The sequence below is a fragment of the Hemibagrus wyckioides genome, linkage group LG06, assembly GCF_019097595.1.
Source record: "Hemibagrus wyckioides isolate EC202008001 linkage group LG06, SWU_Hwy_1.0, whole genome shotgun sequence".
Taxonomy (NCBI): Eukaryota; Metazoa; Chordata; class Actinopteri; order Siluriformes; family Bagridae; genus Hemibagrus; species Hemibagrus wyckioides.
In genome coordinates this window covers 34314279-34341854 of record NC_080715.1, presented here as the reverse complement: position 1 = coordinate 34341854, position 27576 = coordinate 34314279, and the positions used below count along the sequence as shown (strand labels likewise).

Here is a 27576-nt window from a genome sequence, read left to right as displayed (position 1 = left end):
TGGGGGAACTGCACCTCGGATCAAAAATAAGCACGGGTGCACGCAACATCCTGCGGAGAAGAGGAGCGCGCGCCTGTAATTTCACTCGCAATTATCATAAATTACACAGCGAAAATAAAACAAATGTAAAAAAGTAAAGCAGGAGTGCACTCGCGGCCTCTCATCATCAGTTTCGATCCTTCAGTGGGTAATTATGAGGGACGGCAGAGGAGAAGAAAAAGAAAAAGAAAAAGAAAAAGAAAGAGTGGAGAAAGTAGAGATATCAGCTGACAGAAAAGGCTTTGGAAGGAAAATCTGATCCTCTGTTTAACTTCAACCCTAAGAAACTTCAGATTAACTTCAGGAGAGGAAGAAGTATTGTTACTGCTCGGTCTTTTACAAGCATTCCTGCGCGTTTTCTGCGACCCTGCTTACGGAGCTGCTTTGTCGCCGACACAATGAGAGAGAGAGGGGAAAAAAAGCAGAAAGAGCTCAGTTTCAGGATTTAAATAATAATCATCATCATCTAGAACACTCGGACCAACAGGACTGGACTTGCAGCTGTGGACAAATGACATGTTTGCACAACTACCAGGAAATAAGGAGTCTTTTTTTTTTTTGGACTGAAAGAACAGAGGGAGGAATGAGACAACACAACAACTTTTTTTTTTTCTTCCTTGGAAACTTTCCTGGAAAAGATTTCTGGCTGTAATTTGATCTGTATATGTAAAATGACTGATTTGTAAACATGACTAAAAAAAAAAAAAATTTATAAATTAATTAAAAAAAATAAACGTAACTACGGTAGCAAAAATCATTGAGTGAAATATTCTCTAAAATGTTTTATTATTTTTATATTTATTTATTTATTTTTGAAGAAGAGCGTGTCATTAAAACTGACTTGTGTTACACTTTGACACCTACTTGTTGAGGAATTGCTCCAGGCCTTGCCGCCGCTCCTCAATGAAGGAGTCGTCGAAGATGCCGTCATCTCCACGAAATGGGAGCTGCCTGAACAGGGCTTTCCCTGGCAGAGGAGGAACAACCACCTGACACACACACACACAAAATAATTGTTTGTATAAACGTTTATGCAAGAAATTGTTGAAAGGAAAAAAAACATTCGTAGCCTAATCTAACTAATCTAAACCTTGACTTCAGATCATTTAATCTGCATGGACTACTGCACTTTTATATCTGGAATATATACTGTAGAAATGATCATGATGTGTTCCACCAGATCAGGGACTAAGAGCACCAATCAGATCATTTCGTGAAATCCGGTCGATTACTTTTATTGCCATTAATTAATTAACATAAAGAAATCAAGCCAAAAAACAATTTAGAAATGAAGAGAGAGTTTATTAAACTGAACATGAGAAAAGAAATCTCTGTGAGGTGGATGTGGTAGCTTAGTGGTTAAGGTGTTGAAGGGGTTTAAATCCCAGGTCCACTGCTGGGCCCCTGAGCAAGGCCCTTAACCCTCAATTGCTCAGTTGTATAAAATGAGATAAAAATGTAAGTTGCTCTGGATAAGGGGATTCAGTTCATATTATCAGAATAAAAATAATAAATTATTAAACATATTTATCAGCATAACTTCCACTCCTGTCATTCAGGTTTTACACTGATTGCTCATTTCATGTGCCAATCTATCTGTGTACATGACCTTTTATGGAGTTTTGTGGGTGTTGCTATATGCAAATGAGCCATGTGAGGCTTTTGGACTGATGATTGTTTTACACAAAAAATTTCCTGACAGCTTCTTTTTTAAAAAATTTGAGAGTACTCAGATGTCTTTAAAACTTTACTGATGTTGTGGTTAAAGATAATTATAAATAAATGATTGTGTACTAAACCTCCCCCTCCCCTTATTAAAGATCGGATGTCTTTGATTAAAGAAGTTATATTTCTGGAAAATCTGAATCATTTTTTTTTTATATAACACTAAGTAGTACTGTTATTTATTCAATGCTGATTATTATAAAAATGCAATAAAAACAAATAAAAAAATATCGCCTGGAATTTACATCTGCATCTGGTATCAAACTGTCCATCATTTAAACCCAAGAATTAAAAAAACTATTTTTAACAGAGTCGCTTTGTCAGTTTCTCCAGGATTTCACTGAATTTTTAAGAAATTCACCGTTTTTTTTGCTGTTGTTTCAAAAAAAAAATTGTGCAACTTGGAGGTTTTGTTTTGTGCTACTTGAATTGAGTCAGGTTGCCAGATCCTGCGTTTTGCATGCCCTGCAAATCAAAGTCACAGTTTCCTAACCCTAACTTGTTCCCATGTAAAGACTAAAGGGACAAAAAAGTTGGACAAATCCATTTTAGTACAGTTTGAAGTATTTTTCTACAGTTAAGATGGGATTTTATAGTACCTGGCAACCCTAGCAACCAAACACATACTTCTTCAAAGTCCAAAATTTCAAGTGTTTTTTTTATTTATTTATTTTATTCCATCCCTTCCTTCCTACATCATCATGTAAAAGCTGATCTAACTTGAAGAAGTGAAGAGACAGAATGCATTGAGAAACACGTTAAGGCTATTCTGACTAGCAAGCTTCTCCGAGTTTCTGAATTAGTGCAAATTCTGCAAATTCCATCTTTGGGGATTCGTAGATCACATGATCCCTGAGCTGCCTGGAATGGGACACTGTGAGGACGATGTACTTGGATGTTTTTTCACAAATCGTACTGACATTTTAACTTCTCTTTCTGATGTTGAAAATAAATAAATAAATAAATAGTTCATTCCTATTATTACGTTTCAGATGTGTAAAGATATTTATAGAAAACAGAACTCCATCATGTGCATAAACCATCTGCTTATTATTATTATTATTATAATTATATCAGTCTGATGCCATGTTTCATCCAAACACACCTCTTAATATCCAACAGCTCCTGATTAAATTCTGTTTATTAATGTTAATTTGACACTAAAGGTGTTTTTCTATTCAAAGGCGATGGCTCGAGTCACTTTCTTACAAAGCGAATGCCTAAAAAATATGCAGTTTAGTAAATATGTTGTTGGGCATAAAATATATTAATATCTAATGTAATATTATTAGTAAATTCTGCATATGCTGTGATAAAAAAACAAAAAAACAAGGCCTGGTGTCATACTGCGATAAAGAAATAAAGAGTGAAGCATCCTTTCTTCTCGTTTATTGTTAAACGAATGTGTTCTTCCTTCTTTTTCGCTCACCTTGCTCTCTCGTTCCAGCTCTGATCGAAGCCACTCAAAGTCACTGTATCTCCTCCTGACACACGACTCCTTCAGCTTGAAGATGGGAAGGTTAGTCTGAGAATAAATAAATAAATAAATAAATACATATCAGGCAGCAAAAATACAAACGAGAAGTGACACAGAAATGAAATTCACAGCAGTGAAATCTAAAAAATCCCAGAAATCTGACATTTTTCTTTTTATTCCCCAACCTGGCATTCAGTTTGCAGTAAAACATTACAAGGTGAAGCATCTCTCTCTCTCTCTCTCACACACACAAGCTCTAATCAATCAGAGAAAGATAAAAGAATGCCTCGATCGTCCAAATGTCTTGACCGTCCGCCTTTGAGGAGAAGATAATATTCTCAGAAATCTTCCTGAGGCCCCTAATTGAGAATAGACGGCTGAATCGTTTCCCTTATTAAGCCCCAGCTCCTTCATCGTTCCATCCTCATCCTCGTCCCTCTGAATGATATAATAAGTCAGTCCTCACCCTGGAGTGCGCCTCTTCAGCTTTGTTCACAATGAACAACATCGATGAAACACAGCCATCCTGTTTCACTCCAACCTTTCTCCAGCTTTTTTTTTTACCAGCCTTATCCCATCTTTTCTTTCCTTTCCTTCTTTCTTTTTTTTTTTTTTTTTTTAACTCTTTTCTCCTGAGGCTTGGCTGTCCTTGCTGTACATTTCCTTTTCATGGCAACTTAATAAACAGGAGAAAAATCTCAAAATAAAATAAAATGAAATGAAATAAAATTAAATTAAAAGTAAATTTACTAAAAATAAAAGTAACAAATAAAGTAAATAAAATAAAAATAAATAAATAAAATTAAATTAAAATTACATTAAAATAAAAGTAAAATCAAATAAATAACAAATAAATAAATAAAATAATAAATAAATTAATTAAATAAATATTTTAAAAATAATTTTTAAAAAGAAATAAAAAACAGATATAAAGATTGATTCTGTTTAATAATTAATTAATAATAAATTAAATTAATAATTTAGACAACACCTTAACCAAACGTAAATCCTTCAGTACAAAGAAAAAATATTTTTAAATTAAAGTCAATTGCTTTTTTTTTTGGTTAAGCATGTGCTCACTCAAAAAAAAAAAATTGGATGAGATGAGAAGGAACAAGTCTCCCTGCAGTGTAGGGTTACACTTTTACACAACGTTTACAGAGCAACGGTGCTCTTACTGTACAGAGCGCCGGAGCTGCGGTTTCCTCTTAGCAAAGAAGTTAATCCTGAGGTCAAGCCATGGGGTAAGCTAATACACACACGCACACACACACCACTATAGTGTCACTTTATAACACCCGGCAAAACACAGCTGTTAGTCTCATGCTGGAGCTGGAGGTCAGACATGAAGCTTGCAGGATTCAGTTTCTGCTTCAAGATTTTTTTTTCTTTTTTCGATCTCAGAAATTTACGGAAAAACTTTGATATTCGGAAAAGTTTTGGGTTCGATTTTGAATGAGTACAGTTCTCACAGAACGTCACGACAGATGTGTCGCTCTGGGATGAGTTTAAAAGATTTCACCAAGTGGTCAAATAGTTTATTCAAATAAAAAATATAAAAACTCAAAAAAAAAAAAAAAAAAAATTCTCAAAAGTTTTGGTTCAGAAAAAACAAACTCTATAAAATCCCGTGACTGAATAAAAATCCAGGCTGATTAAAACGGGAGTGAACCACAGGTGTCATGTTGCTTCACTGCGTTTATCTACAGGAAATACAGGAAGGACTAATCCCAGTGTACAAAAGGTACACAGGGATATAATCAATTACATGCTTACACAATTGTACAAGAAAAAGGTGTGTGTGTGTGTTGGGGGGGGGTTGTCTTTGGGTGTTACTCGCACAACTCTCACAGCTTCAGTATCTCTGTTTAGATCCATCGTTACACGTGACAGCAACGTCTAAAGTTTGTGTTTTTGTTATGCAGTAACGTCTATCGCGCACTGAACACGGCTTCAGATCATCTGGATATGATGAAGCTCGAAGATGTTCATGAAACCGAAAGCAGAAGCTAGGAGTATTTTTTTTTTTTTTTGCTAAATCACCACTTATGACTGAACACTTAGTCTCACGACAAAAAACAAACTCAGTCATCAGTTTCTCCAGGATTTTGCTGAATTTTTGGGAGATTTAGAGGTTTTGGTTTGTTTGTTTTTTTCAAAATTTGTGCAACTTGGAGGTTTTTTTTTTGTGCTACTTTTATTGAGCTGGGTTGCCAGATCCTGCGTGTTGGATGCACTGCAAACTGGAAACGTTTTAATTTCCTTGTTCCCATGCAAAGACTAAAGGGAAATATTTTTGTACAGTTTTTGAGATGACTTTAGAGTGAGATTTCATTGAACCTGGCAACACACAAGCTTCTTTATACTCCAGTGTTTCAAGGTTTTTTTTTTTTGTTTGTTTGTTTTTAACTTCAGCTATATCTATTGGGTCTCTTCTCAGACTTCATGGCCTCATCGCTGCCTCAATGCCTCACGGGTTGAAGAAAAAGACAAACAAAAAACAGCACAACAAAGGCCCTGATTAGTGAGTGAACAGTTAACCACACCCACAAAAGCGATTATAAACAGATACAGAGTTTATTAGAAACCTACTCAGTTCTTTCTTCCACTACTGACTCGGAGTTTGGAGACTTTAAACAGAAATGAAAGTAAAATCGAGCAAACTCCAGGATATTCTGAGTCTGAGGAGCTCTCAATATTTTCCAGAAATTCGCGTCATCAATACGCCTTCAGCCTCTTCCATTCAGGTGAAGCTGAGTACAGCTCTGATATAAACCCAATACAGACGTGTTTCACTGGGAGGAGATTAAAAGAAGAATTCTGTGCTGGTGATTTCACAAAAAAAAAAAAAACACCCTTTTGGCTGACAAATTAATAAAAATTAATAAATAAAATGAAAATATTTTTTTAAGGGACTGCTCATTTTTAAAAAAACAAAAAATCAGAAAAATAGCGCAAAACTTTTTAGCACGAAAATGCCCGAAAAAAATCAAGAGAAAAGCCAAAAAAGGAGCACTTTTATCTGACAAATTAAAAATAAAAATATAGTGCAAAAAAGTGCAAAACTGAGACTGAGACACTGATTTGTTTTATTTATTGTTTTTAAAGGTTGATAATGGTTTATGCTGCAAAAACGTTTTCTTTTTTTAATGTATTTCATTGATGGTAAAAAAAAAAAGAAAAAAAAGACACGATAAGAAAGAGAATATTCAGATTATCGTCTTTTCCTAATCCTGTGTGTATAAAATAATCCTTGTGGCATCTTTAGACTATTTCATCAACATGAAATTCACAACAATTCATTTTTTCCCCTCATTTATTAAATCCTCATGCTGACTTGCAGGAAATTTCCACAAGTTATACACCTTAAAAAGACAAAAAAAACCAACAAAAAAAAAAAACCACCTTGTTACGTGCCAGGAAGCCGTGACACATCTCAAATCATCAGGAGTGAAGCGTTAACGTTTAACAAAAAAAAAAAAAAACTATCATTTAAAAACAGAAAACATTTAATACAAGACCAATAACAAGATATGGCGCATTTATCCGGGAATGTTTCAGTACAACAACACAACACATAAATAGAGAAAGCAGACAGACTGTAAACAAAAGTCATGTAGAAAACGAAACTTTATCATTTAGACAGGAAAAAAAAAAGCAGGGACAGAAAAACGACACTAACGGAGAGAAGCAGCTCGTCCATTTTATACGACCCGAAATAGCTGATTGTCTGATAGATGTACTAAAAGCGCTTCTTTTTTTTTTTTTCTTCTTTCAGTCACTCCTCAGCTCTGTTAAAAGCCTCCACATGACTAACGCCGATCCCAGCACAGGGGTCTCCCTCCTTTTTTTAATCCCCCCCAGAGATGCATGTGTGTGCTGGGGGGACAATGGCGTGTCCTCATTAGGAAGAGGGAAGAGAGGGGAGTGGGAAAAGAGAGAGAGAGAGAGAGAGAGAGAGAGGGAAGGAAGAGAGAGAAAGAAAGAAAAAAAAACCCTGGCGCTGAAAGGTCACCACGCTCACTGTAAGGGGTTCAGCGCCGGCTATGCATTAGCTTTTAGTGGGCCGCGTCGAGTCAAGTTTAAGAGAGCGCATTTGGGTTCGCCGGCCCTTCTCTCCGTCTCTTTTTCAAAATAAAAGTAGGAGGAAAATGGATACACAATGCCATCTCATCGCATCATATCTCCAAAGAGATGAGGAGAGGGACAATAAGAGCACTCGCACTTGATGCTTACAAACCCCCCACCACCACCACCACCTCTCTCTCTCACTCAAAATCCACCTCCAGAGACAGTCTCTCTCACACCCTGCTCTCACACACACACTAGCTCTGGCAAAAAGCTGCTCCCTTGCTTTGTTCCCATAGCATCAACTCCCACTTTTGATACTGTCATCTCAAGTAGGATATGGTAGCCTTGATACAATATGGCCCCCATTACCATTAAAATAGTTGTCGGGGAGGATGCTGTAGACTTTGGATTACACTTGACTGGGACTGACAGCCTAGGCAAGCAAGCTATTTTTTATTAATGGCCAAGAGTAAGAGAAAGAGAGAGGCTTTTTTTTTTGGAAATGGAGGAGAGAATGAAAGAGGGATGAAGAGGTGGAGGTGAAAGGAAGGGTGAGAGAAAGAAGGACGGGGGGCTGACGGGGGTGGAGGGATTCTCCTGTCTGTAAACAAAGTCCTCTCCCATGCTTTTTTTTTTTTTTTTTGGGTCAGATGCCGCTCCGCTCCGGGTTTCTCACTCTGTAAACATGCGAGAAAGAGTGAGTGAGAGAGAGAGAGAAAGCAAAACAGACAGCCCAGGTCACACAGCACAACACTTCAAACTAACTTTTTTGGCATCTGTTAATTTTTAAAACGAATAAAAAATTAATAATAATAATAATAATAATTAATAAAAAAAAAATTATATTTAAAAAAAATTAAACAAACAAACAAACAAAAAAAGACCTATTGGTACCGCACACAAGCAATGACTATTTTTATTATATTTATTATTATGTAATAAAAATGATATATATTATATTTATGCATTTATTTATTTTTATTTGATTATTTGTATTATATTTATTATTATATAATAAAAAAAAAATATATATATATATATATATATATATATATATATATATATTTGTATTATATAATAAAAATAATATAGTTATTTACTTATTTTTTATATATTTATTTATTTTATTTAAGCACAATCATCTGTGGTGACTGATGGTGATAATCGCAATTTTTTTAAGCAATTTGTTTGTTTATTTATTTATTTTTATTTTTTTCAGATCACAGTCCAATCGCCTGGTTTCATCATTGATCTATGGATGTACTTATGTTCAGACTGCAGGAAGACAACAAACAAACAAGCAAACAAATGAATCCCACAGCGACACTGACGTAAAAGAGACAGAGTTTTGCAAACTTTTCATATTTTTCTTATAGAGACAATGAGTAAAGAAGGAGGGGAAAAGAAAGAGGAGGGAGGGGCTGGTGGGGCATTGGGGTGGTGGTGGGGGGGTCTGGTGGAGGGGCTTCAGTGTCATCCAGTAGGGGGTAAGTTTGGTGAAGGGGGTTGAACTGGGCTTCACTAGCAGCACTCATTCACTCCACGCCTCTCTCAATGAGCGGATTAAGAAGGCAGGCGTTCAGGCACTTTCACACACACACACACACACACACACACACAATCATCATCATCATCTCTAAGATGCGGGACATGAAACTCAACTCATTTAAAGCAGTAGTTTGTTGTTAACTTCACCAATCACGATCATAAATAAAAAAAAAACCCTGACAGCTCTCCTGTCGTTTTCTGTTGCCGGAGAGAGGGAGCGGAGAGAGGGAGAGACGGATGAGCGGGGCACTCCCTCATGCAAAGCAGGGTCAGCGCGGGCTCCCCGGCACACAATAATGCTGATTACACGCATATGCTAATTATTACACGCTAATCAAGTACAGTAGCTTTAGATTCAGGCTAATGGCTGCCAACGCGCCGCACTGTAGGTAGAGGAAAGATATAAATACTATAGGAAAGGAAGGCAGACAGGCAGCGCACCATCCGTCCGTCCCTCCGTCCCTCCATCCTCCATCCATCGTTAAACACAAGAGCGTCTGTCAAAACTCATCAGCTAGCTTCTGAAGTAAAGACCGCATCGGGAACAAAATTACTTCTTGTTCTTTTTCAGCGGTTTTTACAGACACGACAATACTTCATCATCAATCATCAATTTCCTGAGCAGTTACCTGTTACCTAATCAAGAGGTTTCAACAGATATCTCTCTCTCTCCCAAAGACCAAAGACATCTGACCAGGTGAGAGGCTAAGCTAGGTCGAGTTAAAGGTTGAGAGAATGAATGATAGAGTGAGTGAGAGAGAGAGAGAATGTGTATGAGAGAGACAGAGAAAGATCGTGAGTAAGAGAGAGAGCGAGAGAGAGTGTGTGTAAGACAGAGAGAGAGAGAGCGCGAGAGAGAGTGTAAGACAGACAGAGAGAGAGAGCGCGCGAGAGAGAGTGTAAGACAGACAGACAGAGAGAGAGAGAGAGAGAGAGAGTGTAAGACAGACAGAGAGAGAGAGAGAGAGAGAGCGCGAGAGAGAGTGTAAGACAGACAGACAGAGAGAGAGAGAGAGAGAGAGAGAGAGAGAGAGAGAGAGTGTGTAAGACAGACAGAGAGAGAGAGAGTGTGTAGGACAGAGAGAGAGAGAGAGAGAGAGAGTGTGTTTTGTGTGAGTGTAAGACAGAGAGAGAGAGAGTGAGTAAGACAGACAGAGAGAGACAGAGACAGAGAGAGAGAGAGAGAGAGAGAGAGAGAGAGTCAGAGTGTGTGTGTGTGTGTGTAAGAGAGAGAGAGAGAGAGAGAGAGTGTGTGTTGTGTGTGTGTAAGAGAGAGAGAGAGAACAGAATGGAGCCACACATCAGTACAGTTTTCCCTTCAGGCGTTATACACACCGGTCATCCTGTCCAAAAGTTTATGGTGGTGTTTTTTGGGTTGCAGGAAGAGACTGCTTTGTCATGTGGTATTTCCCATGATGCACCTGGGAGCAATCAGCTGATCTTAGTGAGAAATGTGTGACTAAGTAAACTCTGAACACATTCTCTAAATGTTTATTTTCTAGCTAGAAACAAGATAAGATGCTCTACACACCGGCCACTTTATTAGAAACACCTATACATTCCTTCAGCTAACTCATCAGCCAATCACATGGCAGGAGCTCAATGCTAAACATCATGAGGGCGCTTCAGGTACTGTCCACATCTCTGTGACCTTCAGTGTAGCACATAATTCCCAAAGACCTATAACTAATCACCATAATTTTAAATGGCCAACAGCAAATCAACATGGTTCCCAATGACCAGTGACCACTATTGTTCCAAATGACCAATCAGTAATCACCATACTTCCCAATTACCAATCACTAACCACCAAAACTCCAAAATCTCACTAAAACCCATGGTTCCCAATGACCAATCATTAATCACCACAAATCCCAATGGCCAATTACAAATAACCACGTATTACAAATGACCAATCACTAATCACATATTTCACAATGAACAATCACTAATCACCAAACTTCCAAATGGCCAATCACTAATCACCATAGTTCACAATGACCAATCACTAATCACAAAACTCCAAATGACCAATCACTTCTCACCATGGATCCCAAAGACCTTTCACTAATCACCATAATTTCAAATGGTCAATAGCTAATCACCAAAATTCCAAATGACCAATCACAAATAACAAACATATTACAATGACCAAATCACTAATCACCATAATTACCAATGGCTAATGAATCAGCATTTTTCCAAATGACCAATCACTAATCGCCATAGCTCACAATGACCAGTGACCACCATGGTTCCCAATGACCAATCACTAACCACCATGGTTCCCAATGACCAGTGACGACCATAGTTCCCAGTGACCAATCACTAATCACAGAATTCCAAATGACCAGTCATTAAATCACTATAGTTCCCAATGACCAATCACTAATCACCATGACCAATCATTAATCACCAGTCACTGAAGTGTATGTGTTCTTCATGTTAAACTCTCTTCTTGGCTTTATTTGTAAACTAATAAAAGCTACTCTGCAGTGCTGCTACCAAAGATGACGTCTTTCTATAAGCCGCCTCAGTCTGAGTTAAACGAGTTAAACGAGTTAGCGAGCATGTCCACTCCTGAATCACTGCGGTGAATCATTCTGATACGAAACAAACTAATGACTCAACTCGTCAACTCTGTGTACCTGCTTCTCTAGTTTTAAACACTGTCCTTAAATCAATTTACATGCAAATTGCCCAGTTTAATCTATAACACGGTCCATGAGGAGCTAATCAACAACAACAGAGATATCGCTAACGTTCGCTGGCTAGCTTGCTGCTAACACGACACTATTGTTTACAGTTCGTGCTGAACTGTTCTTTGCACTTCAGTCCACTACAGTGGAACGGAAGCATGAGCCACTCAGGACAGTAACTATAGAAGTGTTTTTATTGGTAAACGAGCTGCGGTCAATTCTCTGAAAGTTTCACAGACGCGTCCATTTTCTTTCCACATGTTGAACACAGAGTTGGAAATGTGCGAAAACTTGTACATTAGCATTTATAAGACCACAAATGCAGAACAGGTAACAAGTACTAATGTATTACTATCTTTTACTTTCTTCTTCTATTTCTATTCATCTGTTTCCTTATTCACGTAATCAGTTCCGATATGCAAATGACCGCGAAGAGCTCATGAATATGCAAATGAGTTCGTGACGTCATGCGGCGACTTTTTTGGAGCATGCGTTTTAGGCTACTACTTTGCCCTGAAAGGGGTTTGATCAACACCGAGGGAACTAACATTCACAACAGTTCATTCAGGTACTTATTTATTTCCTGTTTTTTAAAAGGAGAACCAGAACCAGAACCAGACCCGAGGTTGTGTTTTTATGAATACATACAGTTCCTAAATAAAAAGTCATCAACAAACCGCTGTCTAACCTGGATTACCTCATTTATATGTAACGAGTTAGTTAATTAATAGGTATAAAATCTATAAAGCTGTAATAAATCGCCCCGGATTTGGTCAAGGCAGGAAGAGACGCACAGAGCTAACATGCTAAGCAGCTAGCAGGCGCACCTTCAATCTGATCTCGTATGTAGTGAATCTGCCCCGTCCGACTCCCACCGTCTCGGGACTGCCCACATCGATCTCTAGGAAGTTACTCGGAGGTCCGTAAGCATCGCTCAGGTTTTGTGGTTTGGCGTAAAGCCTCCGTGTGTCCGCTACGGTGTCCACCATCACTCCCCCGCTAACACCTTCACCCTGGACAGCTTACCTCCGACTTCCGATCAGCTGAGACGCAGCTGACGCTAGAAAAAGGCTCGTGTCTCAAATCGTTCTGCACTGCCTACTGAAGCGCACTACGCGTAATGGGTTTGACGCCCTAGCTAGTGCACTTCATCTCTGATCTCAACCTGTTTGATCTTAAACCAAACACTGCCCAGGTTTCCCTGACGAACTTCTACGAAGATAATGCTTTCTTTTCTAATTATTGGCAAAAAATATCTTACCAATCTACCTTTCAATCCTTTGTTCGATTATGTTTTTATATGTTTAACATAAAAAATATACACACATACACGTATTATCCTGCTTTCACACAAAGTTCCGCATTTCACATAAAGTTTAAATGTTTTGAAAATAAAAATGGCGACGCGCATGATAGCGAGAAACGTTGTGAGTTATCTTAAAGCGAAGCCTTTTCCTGAACGATCTTGTCAGCTAGTAACAGGTTAGCGTTCTTATTTTATATATATATATATTTTATATATATATATACCACATTCCAGAAATAGTACTTCCAAATGCATAACACACACACATACACACATACACACATTTTATATTTTATATTTATATAAATATATAAATATAAAATATAAAATGTGTGTATGTGTGTATGTGTGTGTGTTATGCATTTGGAAGTACTATTTCTGGAATGTGGTGTGTTTATGTTGTTAATATTGCCTGCAAAAATTCACAAAGTTTATTTTGTGATTTTTATGAAATAATTTATGATGGATTTTTTGTTTTGTTTTGTTTTTGTTTTGTTTTGTTTTTGTTTTTAAGTTATTTTCATTCATGACTTAAGATTCTGTCTCAATATTTAAAAAAACAAAAACAAAAAAGAATCGGATATTTTAATATCTAACATTTGTAACATTCAGTTCATTCAACACAAAAAAAATAAATGTTTTCTTTAGAAATGTATAATTTTTGAATAGAGAAATGCACACAGTTTAGGATGGAAGAAAAAATATAAATATTTTCAGAAGAAAAAAAAAGCTATTCTATTAGTTATTAGTGGAGTATGTAACATTTATTTATTTACTTACTTATATTATTTTATTAATTTATTTATTATTTTTATTTATTTATTATTATTTTTTGTTTGCTATTATTATTATTATTATTATTATTATTATTATTATTATTATTATTACACTTATTTAGTTTGAAGAAAGTTGGTCAGGTGGTCTAGAAAACTCCATAAATTGACTTGAATTTTTGATAATGCTCTTAAGTAATTAGGGGTAATGTCTTACACTGTGGCTGACACAATACCTGAAACTTACTTCTTATATTCATTATAATTCAAAGAAATGAAAGTTGCTGACAATTATTTATTAATTTATCAAATCATACACAATGCATCCATTTTATGTAAACACGTACAAATGCGGATATTTTGGACAAGATCATTTAAGTTTAAGCATGAAGACAACATGGAAGGACAAAAAAAAATGAGCAAATGTTAAACATATTTCCCAAAAAATTCCCGATTTTACTAATCAACATCATCAGAAGAGTTTTTAAACTTGTAATCTTTCAATACCTTGAGTTCTGTTGGTTGTTCAGTCCTCAGATTATGACCCAAAGTCAATGAAATATAAACGTTTCAAGCACAAACCGTGCAAAAACTTTAAACATCTGTGTTAAGTAGTAGTAAACTACTACTACTACAAACCCCCAAATAGTTTGGAAACTTTTTCCGATAGGAGAAAGAACTGACCTTCATGTTGAGCATTAAAACAGATAGAAAACATGTTTGTCTTTGTTTGTGCCAAATTTCCTGAAGCTGGAAATAATATTTCTGGAGATATTAAGATACTAGAAAAGAAGGGTTGAGGTCCCTCCATTGTCATCCATCACAATTCCCCACAGGTCTAACGTAGGGTTTCTTCCTTGCACTGGAGTCCTTTAAGGATCCTTCTTACAAGCCAGTGCATGGTGCCTGATGAAGAGAAATGGATGTCTCTGAAAGCTGCATTAGCAGTCCATTCAGCTGCATGCTCTGGTGATAAGCTTACTTGCAAGGATCAATGGCCAGAGGACTTTAGAGTGAGCCTTGTTGCTGAAGGTCATATCATGCAATTTTCTGAATCAGCTCTTGAACCTTAGCATGAAGTTTGAACCTTGATGTGCCTGGTATTGGTCATATGCTACTATCTAGACAGACAGTTAGGCCAGCTGATTTTCAGTCTGTATGTTTGCCTGTTATAGAGGTAAGTCATGCCTTGTCTAAACAGATCCTGGTCAACAGGCTAGTGGATGTTATTACTGTTGCTTATATGTGAGGGTCCTAATGTGGCATGCTACTACAAGAGGAGTGTCTCCCCCATAGAGACTGCCCAATACAGGAGGCCAGTGAAACTACCTGGAAGTTCTACAAGGTTACTATTGCCCCTTGTAGTGAGAGGAGTATGGTATTCATATTTGAAAACTTTTTAGCTAAAATCCATGATTGATTTTCAGCTCCTGTAGGTGGGATTACATTGAATAGAATTCTGTTTATATGTTATACATAATTTTTGTTCTGTGATTTTCTAATTGATCACCAGGAGCAGCACAGACAATTCCGTACTGTATTCTGAGCATCAACAAGTGACTCTACCTGGTATCTTCTTCCAGGTTGTCAGACATCTGAAAACTGCAGACACCGGTCGACTAGCCTAGATTGCTCCAAACCCACTGGACTCATTGGTCACTATGACAGTCTGGTGCACTCGGGGTTGCTTCTTGAAGACAGTCTGCAGAAAGCTGCACTTTGGCAGCTTGAGACGTTGCATGGAGAAATGGCAAGATATACCAACCTGCCTCTTTCTCTTCCAGAGAACAGGAATGACGGAGACAAAGAGTCTAAAATATCTCAATCGGAGCATGGAGTTGAGACCGAGGAAAAGGTAAAGGATGTTTTTTTTTTTTTTGAGAGAGAGAGAGAGAGAAAGAGAGAGAGAGAATAAGCGGAAGGGTATTCTGAAAAGTTGTGTGCTTTGAATGGGAACCAATCATGTCATACTGTGGGTCAATATCTGACTTTTTTTTTTACTTTCAAAGTGGTTGTTTTTTTTAGTTTTAGGATGTGATTAGGGTCAAATTCAAGCACAGACTCCAGACGAGTCCTGACTGAGACTGATGGATAGTACAGACTTTCTGTAGCATGTACATCATCAGTCTGGCTCCATTATTCACCTTCTGCTGGATTTCTCAGTTTAAAATGAAAGCATGTAGCCACATGATTGACATATTCAGGCTTTTACACTGATCAACATCAGCTCAATGTTTTGAATTGGCGTCACTCTGTCCTGAGTGCATGTGTAAGTAACAGTGTGTGATTTTGTATGCGCTCTCCAAGTTTGGTTAAGAGTAACTGTATGTGTGTGTGTTTTTGCATGTGTAAGAGCAGTGTGTGTGGGATGCTAGTAGCAGATGAATTGATTTTTGTATTTCATGAATTTTAACAGGGCGAACAGTCCCGTGAGGTGAGAGGCCTTACAGCACGATGATGTTTCTATTCTCTATAATAATTGTCACCTACTCTTAGAAATCAGTCACGCAAACCCAAAATACATATTTATCCCTCGGAAGATGAGACCCTAAGCTTTTTAATGGCTTCAAAATAATTTATGCCTGTCTGCGCCAAATATCAGGAGTTACGCGAGCTGTTCATTTACCGCCGTATGCCTGTTTGTAGAGCTGCAAAGTGAGTCAAATGGGTCATTGCTTCACTGGCTAATTAAACAAGGATTAGCATGAAGAACTTGGGCTGCGGCTAGTATTTGATGAGGTCAATTTGCTTCCCATGGCAATTTTATCTTTTGTTTTTTTTTTGTTTTTTTATAGAATTAAGTGAGCTTAAACACTTCCAATCAGTCACTAAATATTAACTTGATATGTTATTTAAAGCTAAATCTACACGCATTTACATTAAACTGCCATTTGGATGAAACCCCCTTAATATAAACCCAAGCCAGGACCAATGTCTGTGTTTCTGACCACCATATTTTGTCCCACTTTTAATAGGATCCCCTTGGCAAATATTCAATGGTGTAATCATTTCATACTCACTGATAGGCTTTAAATCCTGATGATAATGAGGTCAAAAACACTAAAATTACAATCAGCTTACTGTAATCAATTTGCATGTCAAACCTTTAAAACCCAATCATTAAAATCAAGCACTCTTATAAAACAGTATAACATTTTATAATTTTTTAAAATGAGTATTGGGGAGATTCATTTTGAATGAGAAGGATTTTGAGTTGAACTTTGGAGAAACTGAAGAAAAATCAGAAAGTGTCTGAAAATAGCTGTCTGTTGGATGCACTATATTGCCAAAGGTTTTGGGACATCCCTCCAAATCATTGAATCCAGGTGTTGTTTTTCAGAGGTTGGGCTTGACCCTGTAGTTCCACTGAAAGGAACTCTTAATGCTTCAGCATAATAAGACATTTTGGACAATTTCCTGACCTCAACCCAATAGAACACCTTTAGGATGAATTAGAGCAGAGACTGTAATCCAGGCCTTCTCGTCCAACATCAGTGCCTGACCTCACAAATGCACTTCTAGAGAAATGGTCAAAAATTCCCATAAACACACTCCTAAACCTTGTGGAAATCCTTCCCAGAAGAGTTGAAGCTGTTATAACTGCAAAGGGCGGGACAACTCCATAATACATTCATGTGCATGTAAAGGCAGACGACCCAGTTTTGGCCTGGCTCGCAGTCTCCGCTCTAATTCATTCCAAAGGTGTTCTATGGGGTTGAGGTCAGGACTCTGAAATTGTCCAGAATGTCTTGGTATGAAGCTGAAGCATTAAGAGTTCCTTTCACTGGAACTAAGGGGCCGAGCCCAATCCCTGAAAAACACCTGAACTCAATGATGTGGAGGGGTGTCCCAAAACTTTTGGCAATATAGTCTACCTAGGTGATTGCTAGCTTTATTGAGACTCCAACATGGTGTTTGGCTCGTCACCAGAAAAGCAAGAGTTTTCAAATCCTGACTGTTTGGCTAGGATGCTAGGATGTGCAATGTGTATGAAGAGATCTATGAATGCATTTCTTTAATACATGACACATTAACACACTATATTCTGTAAAATCTCAATCAGAAGAGTGTTAACTAGCTAACTGTAAAGTTTAAATTAGTTAGCTTGTTCATTTCATTCATTTCTGGCATCTGGCAGATGCACTTATTCAAAGCGACTTATAATTTATCTCATTTTTTACAACTGAGGGTTAAGGGCCTTGCTCAGGGGCCCAGCAGTGACAGCTTGGTGGACCTGGGATTCAAACTTATAACCTTCTGATCAGTAGTCCAACACCTTAACCACTAAGCCTGTTGGCTAAACATGGAGTGTGTTGCCATATTGATGCCTCCAATTTGAATATTCATTAAATATTTGATTGGTTATTTTAAATGCAGGCTGAATGAGGAATGGATAAGGCTGGAAAGATCACTAGGATAGAACCAAATGCAGCACCAGGTCATAAGGCTATCCCCTAAATTCGTCAGGATTTCAGCATGGGAAATAAATATAGACTTAGTGACAATGGTTTTTATCTGTTAGACTAGTTTCTGGATATTTTAACAGAACTGGTAGGCAAAGTAAATAGAAATTAGACAAAAAAACAGACTTCCTGTTTCACAGCTGTCCCTTCGTTTACAGTAAAGGTCGTAAAAACAAAGAATGTGGATTTTTCTGAAGAACAATGTGGGTGGGTTTACTGCTCAGGACTTCTAAAGAACGATCCCAAAACAGTGGTTGACGATCCAGGTAATGGGGAATGGAAGGGTTTAAACTGGTTCATTTGTGTAAATTCAGTTCTTAATTTGTCTTGTGGACTTTTTAGAGTAGAACTAAATTTAAAAAAAAAAAACAAGCTGCAGTTTATAAGATAAATGATTAACATTCAGCAGATTCAGCAAGAGGGATGGAAACTTATGACCTCGACCGTATCAATATGAGAATGATTACAAATATTCGAATGATGTGAGACACAAGTGAGTTGATGGCTAGAAAACATTCAGTGGCTGTAAAAATAGCTACATGTCTGAAAATACCCAATAATTAAGAAGCTTAAAGCAACCGGCGCTGTAATGAACCTGCTTGGAAAAGGACACGAGTATAATTTACCCCCACGCATCATGAAGAGGATGCTTAGTGAGGCAAAAATTTCTCCCAGGATCACAGGTGAAGATTTTCAGAAGTTGGGAGAATTCTGAGGATTACCAAAGTCTCCAGATCTGGAGAGCAACTGGTTGGATATCGTGTCAGAACACTAAACCTCGAACATGGCAGTACCAGAACCTGAACTTAGACCTAGGTTCTATGATGCTGAGACATAAATAGAGCTTTTTGGTATGAAAAATAAGAATATCTCTACAGAAATGTCAGTGAGGATCTGTGAGATTGGGAAGATGTTTCTCCTCCAAAAGTTCTAGGAACAGTGGGCCTCATTAATGAAGCTGGATGCAAGCGGATTTATTTATTTGTAGAACATTTATACAAGAAATTTGGTGTTCGTGAAAAGCCTGTCATTTTGGAAAAAAATTCCATATGCAAATTGACGCGTAAGAAAACTTGATCGTGATTGGCTCAAATAAATCACAAGAACTTACTATATTTTGGTGTTTGGTCTTCTCCATTTTGTTCTCAAATTTCCCTCTCTTTCTCACCTTATTTAATTAATTCACCTCTACTTTACCTTTTCTACCTCTTCTGTAATTTGGCTCCAGATCTTGGTCTTTCAGATCCTGATACGATGTGAAATAATGAAGTCAGTCAAAATAATTTCCCTTTCTGTCTCTAAGTGATGTTTTGCCTTGCAGTCATCAGTCTGGCTCTGAGCTTTGCCTTTTATGGAGATTTGTGAGCATCACCAAAGGTGAATCAGTTGCTGTACCTGAAATCTGAAATTGTACGAGGAAAATCAGCATTTTTTAAAAATCCTGTGGTATTCTTTAGTTCAGTTTTGGCGACATTTCCACGCTATTTTACTAATAGATTCATAGACCAGGATCGCTGCGAGATACACGGCATCATGGACTCTTACGTTTATTTTTAAAATAAATATACTTCAGTGGGTTTTTTTTATTATTATTATTATTATTATTACTGTTATTATTATGGTTATTCTTATGATTGTTATTATTATTATTATTATTATTATTATTATTATTATTATTATTATTATTATTATTATTTCAGTGTGAGAGGAAGTTACTTAACCACAGCATTTTTAAGCCTACTGTATAAAACAGTTGAAATCTGGAAGCATTTATAGTTGATTTTTTTTGGGTGAATGTATTTTCCTGAATGTTTTCCTGATTGTCTCACAGGATGGTTCGAAGCCGCCTCCCCCTCCTGGATGCTACATTCACGGTGGCGTTGGTGAGTCCAGCACATCTTGATCCGATTTCTACATTCATAATAATAATAATCATAATCATAATCCGTTAAAGATGCATCAAACAGAACTTTGATCAGTATTAATCACATAATTAATCACCTTTAAGAAGACAGTAGCTTGGGATGAGTGTGATTAATTGTTAATTATATAATGTTTAATGTTTTTTTTGTTTTTGTTTTTTATTTCTCCAGGCACGGGGAAAACAATGCTGATGGACATGTTTTACTCCCATGTAGAAAATCCCAGGAAAAAAAGACTACATTTTAACGCCTTTATGTTAGACATACACCAAAGTAAGCTCACTCTCTCTCCCTCTCTCCCCCCCTCTCGTTCTTTCGCTTTCTTTCTTTCTTTCTCTCTCTCTCTCTTTCTTTCTCTTTCTTTTTTTTTTAAACTGGTGTAGAAATATTGTGACGTCATAAATATTATTTTATTAAGTCATGATAAATAAAAACCGAAGCTGAAGTGTTTTTTTCATGCATTTATTAATTTTTTTTATTATTACTATAATTCTTATTATTTGCTCTTTTTATGTACTTTATAAGGAGCGCCTGTAAACGTTTGTTTTTCAGGGATCCACCGCCTGAAGCAGAATCTGCCGAAGCGAAGCTTGGGTGAACTGACAAAGCACGACCCCGTCTTCCCTGTTGCCATGGAGATCAGCGCAGAAACCTGCCTCTTATGCCTGGATGAGTTTCAGGTGAGGAGGGTGGCAGGCTGAGGAGTCGCAGAAGGTGTTCAGGGCTGCGCGTGGGTGGAGGCCATCAACAGGTGTTTGCGAAATCAAGAACTCAAAAACACAAAGCCAATTTGTTAGATCGTTAGCATGGAAATAACAACATTGAAATGCAAAGTAAAGCATGCGTGCTGTATAATGTAATGCCGCATCTAGTCTACTCCACATATTAATACTGTCCTGTTAGAGATGATATTTCTCCACATGCTCATGATGTTATTCCAGTAATTCAAAAACGAGATATGATCCACTCTCTTTCACAGAAAATGTCTTCGAACGTTTTCTGTAACTGAACTCTTATTTAATTTCTTTCTATTAAGATGTCAGTCTAAAGACTTGAAGCTGATGTTTAAGTGTGTAAAGCAGACATGTTTGTACATTTTGGAGCCATCTAGTGGAGTCCAAACCCTCAATACAAACAGATACAAATCCAGGAAAGGGATATGAATGAATCAACATGACATTTGATCTATTTCTGATCAGGAAGGAAGCACAGGGCATGTGGATGTCCTTCAGAAGAGGCTATCACATATAATCACTTATAAATGATGCGTATTATTATTATTATTACTAAATATGATTCTTTTTCATTAGGTCTTTCATGTGCTGTGCATGCATGTACTACACACACACACACACACGAAGCCTATGGCTGTATCTTCCAGAATAAATTGCTCATGCATGCACTACACACACACAGGCGTGCAGTCCATGGGTTTATCTTTCATGATAAGTTGTGCATGCATGTAATACACAAATACACACACATACACAGGCCAGAAGTCCACTGGTTTATATAACATAATAAATTGTGCATGCATGTACTATACACACACACACACACACACAGGCCCGAAGTCCACAGGTTTATCTTCCATAATAAATTCTGCATGCATGTACTACACACACACACAAAGTCCATGGGTTTAACTTCCATTATAAATTGTGCATGCATGTACTACACACACACACGCGTACGCCTGAAGTCCATAGTTTGTCACGCATCTCTGCCCGTGCACGCGGCTTTCCTGCACTTGTGGCTTGTGCCGAGCGCCAGCACGGAACTCTAGTAGCCGTGTTTTGTTTGGGATACATAAATTAGGAGCCTGATGGACCCTTACCAATCAGGAGCCGAGGCCACTTAGGCATGCAAATGAGGCATCGGGTTTCAGACGGCCCCTCTCGCTTCCTTAAGTGAAGGGGTAATGGAGAGCAGCCGCGGCGGGTCGCGCGCATCCTCGCCTCTTAAATGCTAATGAAATTTCTTCGTTCTCTTCATTAGTCGGCCGTCATTATCAGTAATTTGTAGTCTTCCCCTTTTTGTCCCCCCATTCGCTGCCTTAATGAAGACAAGGTATTGAGAGAAGGGCCAAGAGAGATATATAGAGAGAGAGGGAAAAGAGAGAGAAAGAAAGAAAGAGAGCAAGCGCTCAAGGCATTGTCTCAGCCTTCGGTCCGAAATTACTCATCGCCGGCTTCGAGTAAGTAAAGGTTTAAGATCAAAAGAGCGTAATTTGGCACCCGCGCGCGCCGCACAAAAGTGACTCTTTGCCGGCGTAATTGGATGCTCATTTGAATATTTGTGCCGTTGTTTTTGAGGTCGTCCTCGACGACGACGCGGCTTTCTTCTGCTCAAACGGGCAATCAATACCGTGTGTGTGTGTGATGTTGTGTGTCTGTGTGTGACAAACAAATACAGGATAGATGAAAAGGTCATAATTAAATGACTCTTTTGAAATGAGCCTTAGGCAGTTAAAGGACATGTGATCCAATTTAGCAAGTAGCACCTCAGCTACACACAAGTAGCACACACACACACTTAGTCAAAAGTACAGATGCTAATAGGGTTACATTAAGGGCCTAAGGTTTAATATGCAAAAGAAGAGAGCACTTCAGTGCAAAGAAAAAAAACAACATATGCTAGGGCTGTCTTAAGTGACCCCCCCCCCCTTTAAAAAAAAAAACAAAAAAAAAAAACAACAAATAATCAAATAATGTCCGTGAGAACATGTGTTGAACGACTGAAAAAAACATGTTGTGTCGCCAGTCCTTTCCGGAAAAATCGGCACTCATAATAATGTACAGTAGGCCACAGAACAGAAACCTGAAGAATCTGTTATTTCACTGAAGGACATCATCCAACTTAAAATGCGCTGGCTATAGACTTCACTCAGGGCCATGCGGACAAAAATATCGTTCATATTGACAGGATATTAAACACAAAAGACTGCCAGAACGGAAAGACGAAAGCTAGCTGGAAAAGAGGGATGAAGAGCGAGTGGGAGAGATGGAATATGAAAGGAAGAGGATCTCATTTGTAGGTTATTGACTAAAGGGCTCCTTTTGTTCCCAGAGGGTCAGCAGCTCCTGTGTTTTTGCAGATGTGTGTGAGGCGACAGCTCACTGCTGTGAAAAAGGCAACGTTTAAATGATAATAATGACAATGACGATGATGAGAATGATAATGAAAGAACCACTCGTCCCTCCGCGCTTGCCCGAGATTCAGGGACGGCCATGCCAGGCCCTTAAGAACACAATGGGAACGCATCTGTGTGTGTATGTACAGTTCGTGTGTATGTGTGGCCATCTGGCATCCATTGTACCGCTGATTTTGCCTCGTACCGCACCGTTTATTTGTTTGTTTATTTATTTATTTATTTATGCATTCATTTATTTATCACGTCCGGCCGTGCCGACTTGATTAGCTCGTCTGAGCCACCTCCAGGCACTTGTCCTCATCACCGACAGAAAGCTGCGGCTCCACGTGGCCATTTTGCTGTCAGGTGGAGAGGCTTTGTGTTTGTGTGTGGTGGTCAATGGACCTTGGCCAGTCTGAAATGTAACAACACCTGGTATTCATGTGTTCGCTTCTACACACACACACACACACACACACACACACAATTGTGGTAATTAGCTCAAGGCAAAGGAGCGGTCTTTTGCTCATCCTCAGCCCTTCCACCTGGGACTGCTCCCATAGCCTCAGACTTCCCCATAATCAGAAAAACACTCAAAAATAAATGCTGCATTGCTGTTAGGTCAAAGGTCAAGGTCAGCTAGCTAGCCGAGTGAATTCAGAGGGGTTTTTTTTTCCCATTTTATAAAAATGAAAATTCTAAAGAATTTGTTTTTGTTGTTCTTTATCGGATTAGGTGACTGACGTTGCCAGTGCCATGATTCTGAAGCAGCTGTTCCTCGGATTGTTCTCATGTGGCGTGGTCCTCGTGGCCACCTCAAACCGACCACCAGAAGGTAAGGAGCTTCTTATTTAAAGGTGGGAGTGCACTATTGTTTTATAATCTGTCCTGTAAGTGTAAATAGAAGCAGGAAGAGTCGCTGCATCACAGCTCCACGGTTCTTCACAGCTCCATGGTTCAAGGTTTGATCCTGAGCTAGAGTTCCTCAAGTCTGTCTGGTGTGTTGAGTCTTCGTTTCATGTCCAGACGGATTTCTTCCCAAACAAAACATGGCGATACCTGACCGGTCACTAACCATTATGATGCTGTTCTGTAATTTTGGTATGATACCTGGCAGCCCGTCCTGTACTGACATCGTTAACAGTTGTAATCTGATCGGTTGAGCTGTGTTCCGTGAGCGCTGATGTCCAGTGGACCTTTTCCACTTCTAGCACTAGTTCATTGCTCTGAAAACTGTTACTACAGGCTGTCAGTCAATCTGTGTGTTGTCATGGCAACGTGCAAGGCTTCGATCCTTTTATCATCCTGTGTGGCCGCTTTGGGAACTATTTTCATCAACAAAATATTTGGTTAGTTGGTGTTCTGTATGGAATATATTATACACACACACACACGCACACACACACACTCATGGTGTACTGAAAATCAGCTCGGCTGTGATTATCTACACGTCCGAATCACCGCCATACTGGTATTCAGTGTAACAACACCTTTATAGCATATGTATTACACATTTACAGAATTAAAAGCTAAAAATCACCTCATAAATAAATTAAAATGTTATTTATTCATTTGTACACATCTATACACAGTGCTTGACTCCCTGGGTTATATAAATAATAAATAATGAAAATAATTAATTAATTAATAATCAGTGATGTATATGTAACAAATAAAGACAACTTAGCTAAACACAAGAACAAGAAGGTTAACCATTATTTCTTTTATGTTTGTTACTGCTCTTGATGAGCTTCTAGACTTCAAGAACACTTACTTCTCTGACCAATCGTCTTTTAGCGATATATAATCAGTTCGTCTGCTAGTCTCTGGCCAGATGATCTGAGCATGTGATTGGTTGAACCGCTAGCCCGTATCTGCTGCTGAAACCACATCAGTTCATCTTGATGGCATCTGATCTACAGATTGATATTTATATATTCCTCAGTGTACTAAACTTTTTCCTCCTAATGGGATCCAGCAGCAATCTGTGTCAAGTGTCCATATCGTATCTTCTCCTTATCCGTGGGAGGGTCTGCTATAAATAAATAACACCTTTAAGAACACTGGTAGAAATTAGCGTCAGTCTGTTCACGTGGTAGCATACGGTGTATAGGTAGAGTTGCTAATTGCTGCTAATGGAGGCATTCTGTTCCTCAGCTTACGGGCAACTTCTTCTAGCTGTGATGAAGAAACTTCTCCAGATACTTCGACTCAATTCTCTCGAACCTTGAGAGACCCATGAGTTCGACTCACTTGAGTTTTTATTTATTTTTAACTATTTTGGTGCTGTTATGTCTCACTTCCGTGTCCCTTGACGTTTCCCTGATGCTCGTGTGATGTGGAAATTTATGATGTCATCATTAGGATAAAACACACTTTACTTCCTGAATCCGAGTACGTTCACGTGAATCACGCCACAGATCCAGCGCAAACTCACGTCACCGCCACCTTCAGGTTGAGTGCCAATGTCTGCATGACGGCTTTCACTCTACAGATTATTATTATTTTTTTTTTTATTATTATTATTATTATTATTATTATTATTATTATTATTATCAACCGGATGTTCCGAATCTACATGAAAGCTCTCGATAATTTAACTTCCTGAAGTGTGTATCTCATGTTGACCTTATCACCTGGACGGTTCACATGACCTCACTACTTTTGCATTGTCTCGCCACAATTGTCTCTTTCTCTCTCTCTTTCTCTTTTTCCAAACAAAGTCAAACATGTTCCTTAACCCCACGGCCTTCTCGTGTTCTCTAATCCAGCGCTGAAAGCTCTCGGGTGTCAGCGCCTCCTTACCTTTCAGCACCTTTTGTTCTGCTCATCTAGCCTTTTCACCCCAAACTCGGTTCACCTCGCGTGAATTTGCAGTGTCATAATTCCGTCCCTTCCGTCGCAGTTTCCTCTTTCCGATTGATTCACCACATTGTCATGTAAGAAAGGGAGGTTAAACTGATATGAAGGATTTCTTTATTTCCGTCTGGCCCTTTATACAAGGACAGCTGTGTGTGTGTTTTTTAACACCTGACATGAGGAGAGAAAAACCACATATAGAGAGAGAGAGCAAGAGAGAGAGAAGGTTGCTTTGAGATTCAACATCATCGCATGCACTTGGTACAGAAGCTCAACGGCGTCTGCATCAAAGTCTCTCTGCAGTAAAAACAGCCAGCAGTTTACTCTTTAATCTCTTCCACCTTTTCCCTCGCTTCTCTTTCCCCTGATGGTACATTAACGTAGCAAGCCGCCATAAGGAGAGCGATTGAGTCAGTCGTCCTGTCATCTTTCCCTCCTTTTTCTCTGAACGCCGTTGAACGTAGTGTGGCGTGAAGTGGCCTCGCGCGTGGAGAGTGTGTGTTCCACAGCAAGCGCTTACATAAAGAGACGCACTTGTAACATTAACCAGCCAGCGAGTACAAAGCGCACGCTAAAAACGTAATAGGCAGCTTATTTAATTTTAATTAGGCCCGACTAATGGAAGCGCTCACATGAAAGAACGGGAAAGGAGATGATGGAAAGGCGTGGTGGTGGTGGTGGTGGTGAAAAGCCGCCAAAGAGGCTCGAGCGTTTGAACTTGGAGACGCTTTCTTTCACACTTCCTCCAGGAGCAATCGCTTCACCTTTTCTTCAGGGGCCTCTCAGAAGAAGTGAGTAGGTGGAGAAGCGAGTGTTTGTGGCTTGGTCACGCCGACACGTGACTCATCAAACATCCTTAATGCCATTTAAAAATAAAAACCCTTTCAGCTGTCATGCCCAAATTGTCAACGGTGAGGAGACGGCCGTGTTAAGTTTCTTGGAAGAAAATTTGAGAAAACCAGTCAGTCAGGATGCAGTAAGCACTAATAGAAATGGAAACAAAATCGAGAAAACTCCAGAATGTTCCGTGACGCTTGAGATTTTTCCAAAATGGCCGCTTGTTCCGAGATGTGTCATGTGACATCGTCGCAACACGCGTGCTTCTTCCAGACACGTGTGGAGTCATTAAAGTCATTACAGATGTGTCCTTACTGGAATTTGCAGTTCTGTGATCATTTATTTGAAGGTAAAAAAAAAAAGCACCAAAAATTAATTTTAGAAAGAAACAAACCACAAACATCAGTGTCTATAAGTGCACAAGAGCACAATCCGGCGTGGTCGCTGGGTCGGACAGACAGGTGGACGTCGGACAAGAGCACAATCGGGCGTGGTCACTGGGTCGGACAGACGGACAGGATGGACAGGTGGATGTTGGACAAGAGCACGATCCAGTGTGGTCACTGGGTTGGATGGACAGGTGGATGGTGGGTGGGACGTACTCTGTGTCTCCTGTCAATCACAGCAGCACTCTAACCAGTTAACCAATCAGAGGTGTCCATGTGCGCATGTGACAGAGAATGGATGGTGGTTTATCCACATTATGATGCGGCTGAGTGGTAAT

At 38.7% G+C, this 27576-nt stretch overlaps 2 protein-coding genes across 4 annotated transcripts in view; one reads left to right on the top strand and one right to left on the bottom strand.

The window, feature by feature from the left end:
* snx3 (sorting nexin 3) overlaps positions 1-12605 on the bottom strand; it is a 15749-nt gene extending 3144 nt beyond the window's left edge. The window contains exons 1-3 of the mRNA XM_058393584.1: positions 12387-12605; positions 3194-3289; positions 904-1028 (exon numbers count right to left, since the gene is read on the bottom strand). Of these exons, the coding sequence (XP_058249567.1) occupies positions 904-1028; positions 3194-3289; positions 12387-12548 (383 nt within the window). The 5' untranslated portion in view covers positions 12549-12605. The remainder of the gene's footprint in view (positions 1-903; positions 1029-3193; positions 3290-12386) is intronic.
* Positions 12036-27576, top strand: part of afg1lb (AFG1 like ATPase b) — a 30612-nt gene continuing 15071 nt past the window's right edge. Inside the window, exons 1-6 of one of the 3 annotated variants that reach the window (XM_058393581.1) lie at positions 12036-12127; positions 15222-15493; positions 19933-19984; positions 20195-20296; positions 20576-20703; positions 23892-23991. In XM_058393581.1, the coding sequence (XP_058249564.1) occupies positions 15386-15493; positions 19933-19984; positions 20195-20296; positions 20576-20703; positions 23892-23991 (490 nt within the window). In that variant the 5' untranslated portion in view covers positions 12036-12127; positions 15222-15385. Of the gene's footprint in view, positions 12128-12727; positions 13042-15221; positions 15494-19932; positions 19985-20194; positions 20297-20575; positions 20704-23891; positions 23992-27576 lie in introns of those variants that run through there. The other 2 variants (XM_058393580.1, XM_058393579.1) reach the window with 2 other exon arrangements.